Genomic DNA, 10621 nt, shown 5'->3' with positions numbered 1-10621 from the left:
AAGTCACCCCAGCCTCTGACTTATGATTTCACGATTTTCAACACTTACATTATGCACATCCTTAAAGTAACTTCTTTGGCCATTGTCTAGCCCTATGTACAGCACAAACAAACAATCTTGCAAATCGCCTAACCTATATAATTATACAATTGTATATTTTACTTGTGTAGAAGTGACTGGTTGATGCACATTAAGTCATCAAGTAACTTTGAAATCATATTTTCTGGCAGACTAGCTAACCGTTACTGAAGGAGTATCACTATTCTTTATAAAAAAAGCGTCAAAAGCCACTGAAGGTTTTTTTTGGTACACATCTTGCTTGTTCAGCCCCTGACTTGAAATGTAGCTTAGGAAACTGAACTGAACTTAAAATGACAACATTGAATATAAACAACACCTCTTTTACCATAAACATATTCATAAATACTGAAACTTACAGAGTAAGAAATTTTTTACATTTACATATTTCATGGCACACATTGGAAACATAAAATGTACAATTTGGCACAGAATGATAACGTTACATATTATGACAATACCCGCTCACACATACAGTTTGAAGCTTACAAATTTCGCGATGAGGCCTGCCAGATTAGGTATATGCACGTACCGCTAATTACCGAGTTGATAGTGTTTGCGGGGACTCATTTGCCATGTTTTCCATCCCACTTGCCCTCAACATAACTCGACTCATGGACATGTTCACATTCATAAAATCATGCAGTAAACACAATTGTCCGCAGCTGTTCGAACGCGCACAAAGTGTCCACGGTCTAGCGTTAGATTACACCAAAATGGAACGTGAGATGCTGTGTTTTCTGTGAACAATATACACGTACACCCAAATATGTACTGTCTATTTCCAAAGCACATCCTAACTCATATCATAAAATGATTGACAAAAAGACCATGCTACATTATTCTTTTCCCAGTAACATTACATATTGATCCTACTTGAAAAAAAAAACTATCGGAAAACAACACGGTGGTACCACAATACGGTACAGTTGGATTACTATATAATGTAAATTTGCTCTCAGCCTCTCACCATTTGTTGCGTTAGTCTCCCAACCGCCAATGTCTAATTACGTAGATCTACTCACAATTTCGACATAAAAAAGCTTTACTTGTCATCAGGTTGAAAGGAAGGGTTGGTGTACTCTTGCTGAGACGATGTGGGTAAGTTACTGTTGTATATTTGCTGATCACTTGAAGGGCGCCTCGATTTAGTATTGCTAGCCACGGGGGTTTTCAGACTCTCTAGCCAAGCTCTCATGGTGTCGTCAACCAGGTCATTGTTTTGCTGACTAACGCATTGGCTACTCTCTGATTCCCCACAAACCCGATTGTTTCTACAAGTACATGTACCTGGCCCCAGGAAGGTCAGCACTACGGGGAGAACAACTAGCCCATGCAGCGCCCCCAACAGAATCACCAAGAACATCGTTTTGAAAAAGGTGCGAAAGATGTAAGACGGGGCGGTGGACAAGGCTGCTACACCTAGTATGGTGGAGAGGGAACCCTGCAGGATGGGCATACCTAACGTGTACAGGGCAAACACTGCTCTAGCATTGCTACTGTCCTCTTTACAGGACACGAATGCGTATGTGATGTGGGCCGAAAAGTCGACAGAAAAGCCGATACACATGATGATGTTGATCATGGAAATGGCGTCTAGGTTAACGTCCCAGAAGGTCATGTACCCCACCACCCCCGTGCAGATGGACGCGATGGACAGGGTCACCCAGATGGAGCAGACGGGGTGGGGCACAAGGACAAGGGCTACCACGAACATGGTGGCTGTGGCGATACCCAGGTTCTGCAGGGTGTTCGGAAGGATGGCGATGTACTGATCATAGAAAATAAAGCTAGGGTGGTAAACCGTGATATTAAAAGGGCTCTGGTCAGCGAGTTCTCTCATTTTGATCACCATATCCTTCTCACGGACAGAGTCAGTAATTTCTTTCGTCTGGATTAGGAAACGAGAGGACCGAATTTCGGTCTGGTTGTGGTTGAACTCGATGTCAAGTTCGTACCGTTTGGCACGATCGTTTGTGAGAAAACGATCTCTGAGATTTGTGATGAATGGCTCTTTGCTAGAGGCGTCCAGACCAGGAATGAAGCCTGAGAACTGATCGACAAAATCTAGGTAATCACGCAACCACAATTCTGACTCATTTTTCCCCGAGCTAAACTCTGTTTCCTCAAACCGACTGAGTGTATTTTCAATTTGATCTTGGACGGTTGTGTTCCAATATTCTAGCTCATCGGTGAAGCTGACAGAAATTTTGGCACCATAGGACGTGAAATACTGATCATCTTTGTTGTTGTAACTCACTACATAGGAGTCATCGGCAGCAAGGTTACTGAGGCGAATGCCTTCCCTCAGTTGCAGACATCCCCACATGGCACAACCCAGGTACCCAGCAAACACTACCATCACTACAACCTTCACCCATGTTTTGGTAATGAAAGGCCCAAAATAATCTTTGAAGAAGGTCATGATAGCATGGTCACTCCCCGAGAATTCCCCCTTATCGTTAACTCCCGCCATGGCGTTTCCTGTGCAGAACAGGCGATAGCAACCCGACCTATCCCTGGCCTCCTCGGGAATGGCCACCCGCATGCAGGTAACTGCATGGCGATTGCCTTTCTCCCGGCGACCTACAAATACCATGCAGGCACCGAAGAACGTTATTTGAAAGAAGTAATCAAAAAGCACAGCTACCCCGGTGTAGATGCAGAAGATGCGGATGGCCGGGAACACCGTAATGGCGCCGATCCCGAAGGCCAGTCCGTCCGTGATGGTTGTTATGGTGATGGAGACCGCAGCCTCCGCGTACGTCTCCCGCATCCTCTCCTCCACGCTGCCTCCGGGATGGGTCTTCCTCCAGGCTGCCAGCATGATGAACATGTCGTCCACTCCAATACCTGCACGGGCACATACACAGTTGTTCAGGCAAGATGGTGAGGGCAAAACGTGACGAGTAGAATGTAAAAAGTGAACCAGACATTACGCCAAAAAGCAGGTACTCAAGCAACTGGATATGGTTCTTGAAACGGTCAGACGTTTCAACTAGTATCCATTAGTTTTCGTCAGTGACACTAAAGAGATCTTATAAGAGAGGGTTTTTATATCCTAGCTGTGAATTGATATGTAAAAGAGATCTAGTTGAAGCACAGGTTTTTCCTATCTATGAATTGAAAAATGGGAGGAAGAAGTTTTTTCAATAGTCTAAAAGCTACAAAGGTAAGACCCGGGAAGAACAAACCGCTCTCAAAGATTTGGCCACTAATCAAGACAAAGTGATCATTCCGGCAGACAAGGGCAGATGCACAGTAGTTTTAGACAGGGAACAGTATGACAGATAGGTGAAGACCTCTTAGGGGACAAAAACATCTGCATGCCATTAAAAAGGACCCCATCACCCGATTTAAAGGGAAAATCACCACAGCCCTTGGCTCCAGAAATTGGAAAAGGCCAAAGTTATAGACCACGTCACTTATCGTAGGCTCTATCCGACTTCGGTGTGACCCCAAACTTTCTACAGCCTTCCCAAAAGCCACAAACAGAATGCCCCCTACGCCCCATAGTGCCCAGGATAGGGTCAGCTACATACGGGATAGCAGGCTTTCTCTCTAAGATCCTGGGACTATTAGTGGGGAAGTCTCAACATCATGTTCAGAACAGTGCAGAATTTGTTGACAAAATCAAAGACACACATGTGGAACAACATGAAATCATCACAGATCATACGATGTGTGCTCACTTTTCACTTGCATACACCCCACCACCCCCAAGGACGCGGTCTCGGTAGTTAGGGAAGCCGTGAAGGCGGACGACACAATAACAGATAGAACCACATTATCCGTTGACCAAACGGTGCGAACTGTTAGACCTCTGCCTAGGGTGTACCTATTTCAAGTACAAAGGACAGTTTTAATTTTTCAACAACTGCAGGGTTGTGCAATGGGATCGCCGGTATACGTATCACCCATTGTTGTAAACTTGTACATGGAGAAGTTCGAGAAGAAGACGCTCAGTTACTTTTCCGGACTGGCTTCACTATGTAGATTACACTTATTGCAGACTTCTTAGATACCAAAACTATTATAGAGAAAGACGGCAGCCTTACGAGTTCGAAGTGAACAGGAAACCAACACACACTGACCAGTATCTAGCCTTTGACTCTCATCACCCATGTGAACACAAACTGGCAGTGATAAAACCCTTTACCACCGTACAGACAACATCATTTCCTCTGATAAAGCCAAAACAGACGAACACAAACACCTCAAAAGTGCCTTGACCAAGTGTGGCTATAAGAACTGGACCTTCAACAAAGCACTTAAAACCTGGAACCACTATAAGAAAACGCTCAAATGCAAACCCCCAACCGACAAAAACAAGGTCACCATTACCATCCCATATGTCCAGGGAGTTTCGGAAAAACTATTTCGGAAAAATTAACTCATTTCCATCAACATAGTCTTAACTTGTCTTACCTTTGTAGCTTTTGATAACTTGGCTCTATCTGCTAGTGTGCCGTCCGCCTTCACGGCTTCCCTAACTACCGAGACCGCGTCCTTGGGGGAGGGGAGGGGGGGGGGGGGAGGGATGGGTGGGTATGCAAGTGAATCGTATGAACTGTGATGATTTCATGTTGTTCCACATGTGTGTCTTTTGTCAAAAAATTCTGAACTGTTCTGAACATGATGTTGAGACTTCCCCACTAAAGGTCCCAGGATCTTAGCTAGAAAGCCTGCTATCCCGTATGTAGCTGACCCTATCCTGGGCACTATGGGGCGTAGGGGGCATTCTGTTTGTGGCTTTTGGGAAGGCTGTAGAAAGTTTGAGGTTGCACCGAAGTCGGATAGAGCCTACGATAAGTGACGTGGTCTATAATTTTGTCCTTTTCTAATTTCTGGAGCCGAGGGCTAGGTGGTGATTTTCCCTTTAAATCGGGTGATGGGGTCCTTTTTAATGACATGTAGATGTTTTTGTTCCCTAAGAGGTATTCACCTATCTGCCATACTGTTCCCTGTCTAAAACTACTGTGCATCTGCCCTTGTTTGCCGGAAGGATCACTTTGTCTTGATTAGTGGACAAATCTTTGAGAGCGGTTTGTTCTTCCCGGGGTGTAGTAGGCCGGGTCTTACCTTTGTAGCTTTTGGACTATTGAAAAATTGTCTTCCTCCTATTTTTCAATTCATAGTTAGGATAAACCTGTTCTTCAACTAGATCTCTTTTACATATCGATCATTTCACAGCTAGGATATGAAAAACCCTCTCCAACAAGATCTCTTCAGTGTCACTGGCGAAAACTAATGGATACTAGTTGAAACGTCTGACCGTTTCAAGAACCATATCCAATTGCTTTAGTAACTGCTTTTTGGCGTATCTTATTACCTGGAGGTCTAACTTACACCAACGTATCAACCAGTAATTTTGTAAACTTGTGTCACCACTTTGTACATGTATTTATGTTCACGATCTCAGTAAAAGGTAAAAAATACACACATACAAATGCTACCAAAAGCTTAACCGTTCTGGCGAAGGTAATAGACAAAAAAGTAGAAGCATGACTTACCTATGATGAGAAACGGCATGGAGGCGACCACGCTGGTGAATGTGACCCCGCAGTACAGACACAGCCCCATGGAGGACACCACCGCCATGCCTGCGGACACGGCACCGAGCATGCCCAGCCACGGCTTGGAGCGGACCATGTCCAGCATCATGCAGGAGACGACGGAGAAGGTGATGAGGACCGTGAAGGTGATGGCGAACCGCGGGATGATGCGGGGTGTCAGGGCAGACAGTTCCTCCTCTAGAGACTGGGACGAGGTTCGGGAAACGTCGATAATGTCCGATTCAAAATTGTCCATGTAGGACAGAAACACCTTTTCCCATTCTTCGCTCAGTTTGTCATCTCCGGGCTTTCCGCTGCGCAGGTAGAAGGTCAGTTTGAAGGCGACGGCGGTGCTGACTATTTCTTCCGTCCCTGGCTCGAGAGTTACCCCTCCCAGGGCGGCTCCACTGAAGAGCCGGGTCCCGTCAGGTAGATTTGTCCAGGGGTAACCAATGGTCGTGTTTTCATCTTTCTCCAGTGTAAAGTTGAGGAGGTGGTACCCGCCGACTACACACTGGGACTGCCATTTGGCACACAAGTCCGCAAATGTGTAGTCTGTCGCTGATATCCTTACTTCTAGTCCGGATATATTGTTGTAGAGCGACAGCGCCTCTTGCAGAACGGACGTACTCAGAACGTCGCCGTTTCCTTTACTAGTCACAATGACGCTAGCCGATCTACCGTTCGTTATGATTCTGGAGGCCTGAAAAGCTTCAGAGTCATTGAGAGGGAAGTGCTGTTGGACCACAGCGCGCTCTGTCTTCCCGCGGCCATTATCAGGTGTGTACAGTCCCTCCACAGACGAATCAGACGCCATGAAATACATGCCCGCTCCCAGCCCACCTGCCAACAGAAGGGGCAGAACCAGGAAGGGGACGGGGTGTCGTGCCAGGAACCCTCCGTACGCGGCAAACACACGACTTATTACTTTGTCTATGCAGTCGTATGTCATGTTTTAGAACTTACGATGCGGTAGTATTGAAAAAAAAGCGCCTCCAGAAGACACGGAGTAGGCCAAGCGAAAAAGACGTGAAAGCAAACAAGTCTTGTTTCCGTGTGCTAGGGGCAATTACATTAGAGCGCATGCGCGGCTCTTGCCACTATAAGAATAGCCGGTGTAATCAATTATGGAATTATATATTCACAACGTTATATGTTTGGCAGTGAGCGTTGGATGTACTGCAAGAATTAGGCAAGTAATATATGTCCATGATGAGTTTAAACAAATATAAAAATAACCGTCATATTGAACAATCACGTCCCAATCCGGCACACTTTGAAGACCATTGTATGAACTAGTCCACCAGCAAAGCGCTATTTTATCGCGGACTAATGATAAATTTTTTCTCGTGCAAACTGAGCTGATAAGCCTCGCTCGAAAGCCACCTGTACCGTTCGTGCACAAAACGCTGTTAACAGGTCGTTGTGATCGATTTAGCACTCCCCTTTCCATCACAAACATACAGTATCGACAATATCACTACGCCATCTGGATACACTCCCTATGATAAAATGAAACACAACTATGATGATAGTCTGGTTTACATTGCTGATTAAAGTGTTCTCATGTCTTCCTATGTTGTTTCGGACAGCCTAGCTTATGCTCAGATGGCCTGCCTTGTTATCCCTGTCACCTGTTTTGGGTGCCACCATAATAACCTTCGTACCTGGTTGGTGACTATAAACTAAGGCTGGTTACATATCTTTCAATGTAGACTGTACACAAGGGCCACATGGTGGTGTTTTAACTGATAAAGACCATTAACGCCTGATACCTTTGTTCTGTTTCTGACTGAGTGAGAAGATATGCCACGAAGTACTAGTAGGTCATGTGGCGGTGCACTGAGCAAAAAGTTGAAAACACTGTGGTCATATACATTTCTTCTCGTCACCACCCCTTACCAAACAGTTCTAGGTAAAAGCAACCCTGTAGGTGAGACTGAAATAAGACTGACTCTATACAGCCTACTTTGTGGTAGTCTAATAATTTGGGGAGAAAAAAAAAACACAGGAGTTTTTTTCGAGAATATCTGTAACTCAGTAAGCCTTAGTCTGTCCATGTTGGTGACTGCGTCCTGAGGTCAAGGTTAGGTGAAAGCTGTGGAAAGCTAATTTATAATTGGACCATTGAGCACGATATTTGCCGAGTCGATTGTGCTTTGGGCAAGGATTGTTTAAAGGGGTCTCAACCAACCACTACTTTTTGGCGAAATGATAATTAATGTTTTTTTTGTCAGACATTTATGTAATACAATCATTCGAACTGAAGAAAAGCCAAGCTGTGCCGTTTGTCCTCAAAAAATTGTTAACAAGTGGCTGTGGTTGATTCATAACCATTAGCAAGCTGGCCTGGAGTGCTAAAAAAAGCCGTGTCCTATCTGTCTTCATCGTTTGAGACATCGATCATGTAAAGCTCAGGTCGCCTGACGTGCCCACGCCACGTGTACTGTGTTAAGTACGACCGGTGTTCTAATCAGGAAGGCTGCTATGGATCAGTGGACCATAGCAACCTTCCTAGTTGGAACATTCCAAGCCAACAAAAAGGTAACATGGTTATTAGATATATGTACATGACTGGATAGACACAATCAAGGCTACTTTGCGTACTTTGTTGGAGTAGGTTCGTTTCATCTACATGCATCAATCGAATTTCTCTTGACTCCACACGTCACCGTTGCCTACACAGAAATAAACTTGCATCAGCAAACAAATTGGTTATCAGTTAATCCCAGAACTGGCGTTTCCTTGTGAGTTTGCCGCAAACGCGATCCCACACGCGAAGAGAAATGAAACGTGTTTATTTAGAGACAAAATGCCCGATCTAAACACAAACCATAACTCATTAATCCACCAATCAGAGATTTTCACATCTGACGAATTTTTACTATATTCGAAGAGCAAAATTGATCATGTGCACATTATGTCCTTGAATAATGTAGACAAACAAGGGATGCCAGACGTTCGTGTTCTTGAGTTTTTGTGCCGAGCTTAACTTAATGGGAATCAAATATCATGTATGTGCTTTTCAGACCTCAGCACATTAATGCTTTAGACAAATATCACGTAACCCTGTTCTCTAAAGGCTGCTTCTCCGCAACATTTATGTATACCGGATTGCATCATATCTTGGCCTTTCATGACCCCCAAGTGACCGGGCAAGTTAAGGTTGCCACATTGCAGCCTACTGTTCATAATGCCAACATCACTGTCTGGCCCTGACGTTTCCTTGTTTGCCTGAAACAATCAAGCTGTCAGAAACGGAACATTCTCCTATTTCCAAGGAAGAAATATAGCCTAGTACAATTCTAAAGTAATCTAGATGTAATGAAGAAAGATGAAGACATTTCTAAAGATGCAAAGACTAATGCTTTATCCTTAAACTCTATCTCTGTTAGATATCTTTCTGTGATGTTAAGGGCCCACAAGGGGAAAAATTCGAGTCATCCTGAAACGTGTTACTAGAACGTAAATAGACAAAGACGAGAGGCGGAAGCTTGCGTTTAACTTGCGTTCCTCTGAAATATTGACTATAAGTAATCTGCAAATGTTGGATGCATTGGTTTTTCGCACACGAGTTACGAACTGAATCAGAAATTGACTGGCAAACAGTTGATAAGCTTATTTCAATCAGTGATGAGTATTGTTCTGTATACTCCTTCTCATTACGTGCGTTTCCTGAAACAGCTGGACAGCAAATTAAATCACAACGTTTAAGACGCCTAAACGATATACTGAAGCTGTTGTACATTAATTCCCTCTTTTCGAGTTGATCAACAGTTAGATCTGACGAAAGAGACTTTATACAGGAAATTTATGTTTGGTGATTCTCTACAAATCACCCGGACTCCAGGAAGAATAGTGACATGTCAGTCACTGATGGAGACCTGTATTAAACCAAACCAAACCAAATAACGAAAAAGTAATATGCAAATAAATGATTAGTCCTGCAAATGACTGCTGTGCACAGCCTACTTTGTGGTAGTCTGGTCATCTAATGAAGAAAGACAATAATTTTCCCCGAGAATATCTGTAACTCAGTAAGCCTTGGTCTGTCTGTCTTAGTGACTGCGTCCTGAGGTCAAGGTTAGATGAAAGCTGTGAAAAGCTGATTTATCATTAGATCATTGAACACGATATATATTTGCGGAGTCAATTGGGCTTTGGACAATAATTGTTTGCAGTGGTCTCAAAACCAACCAACGACCCAACCAACCACTACTTTTTTGGCAAAATGGTAATTAATGTTTTTCGTCAGACATTTATGTAATACAATCACTCGAACTGAAGAAAAGCCAAGTACCGTTTGTCAGCAACACACTGTTAGGTTAACAAGTGGCTGTGATTGATTCATAACCATTAGCGCGCAAGCTGGCCTGGAGTGCTAAAAAAGCCGTGTGCTATCTGTCTTCATCGTTTGAGACATCGATTATGTAAAGCTCGTGTCGCCTGGCGTGCCCACGCCACGTGCACTGTGTTAAGTACGGCCGGTGTTCCTATCAGGAAGGTTGCTATGGATCAGTGGACCATAGCAGCCTTCCTGGTTGGAACATTCCGAGCCAACAAAAATGTAACATGGTTACCTCGACTATACTGTAAGTAGTATTACACCAAAGAAATATGCATCACTTCGTAATGAGAACAGTTAGAATGAAATTTAATTCACAAAAACACATTTCATTGATACAGGTTTGTAAGACGGTTACATTAACATTGTTACAAGTTTTCGTAAGAACTTAATTCGCATTCAACGGATGAAATATTATAGAATAACGACAGGTACAAAATGGACAGTCATTATAGACCTGTCAAAAAAGTGTCACGGTTTTCTTTCTGACTGTACTACTTCATGAAAGCTTGTGGGAAACACATACAGTTATATGTCGTTTACATATCAGCAAAAAACACTGGTCATTCGAATTAAGGGAATATTACAGTACACACTTTCTTTTAAATCTAATTGAATCAAGACACGAAAAGGTACATGAGTA

General features: G+C 43.7%; 1 protein-coding gene across 1 annotated transcript; it reads right to left on the bottom strand.

Annotated features, from left to right (window-relative positions):
* Nucleotides 1–6691, bottom strand: LOC118413283 (patched domain-containing protein 3-like). The gene is made up of 2 exons (XM_035816550.1): nt 5592–6691; nt 1–2931 (listed from the first exon to the last, which is right to left on the bottom strand). The coding sequence occupies exons 1-2, from the start codon at nt 6583–6585 to the stop codon at nt 1124–1126; spliced, it is 2802 nt and encodes a 933-aa protein (XP_035672443.1). The 5' UTR covers nt 6586–6691; the 3' UTR covers nt 1–1123.
* Nucleotides 6692–10621: the final 3930 nt, after the last annotated feature.

The sequence above is a fragment of the Branchiostoma floridae genome, chromosome 1 (assembly GCF_000003815.2).
Source record: "Branchiostoma floridae strain S238N-H82 chromosome 1, Bfl_VNyyK, whole genome shotgun sequence".
Lineage (NCBI taxonomy): Eukaryota > Metazoa > Chordata > Leptocardii > Amphioxiformes > Branchiostomatidae > Branchiostoma > Branchiostoma floridae.
This window is presented reverse-complemented; position numbering and strand designations above follow the sequence as displayed.

Coding starts and splice junctions, on each gene's coding strand:
- LOC118413283 (XM_035816550.1), bottom strand. CDS start 6,585: ATGACATACGACTGCATAGACAAAGTAATAAGTCGTGTGTTTGCCGCG. Junction 2,932..5,591: donor CATGCCGTTTCTCATCATAG/GTAAGTCATGCT, acceptor GTGCCCGTGCAG/GTATTGGAGTGGACGACATG.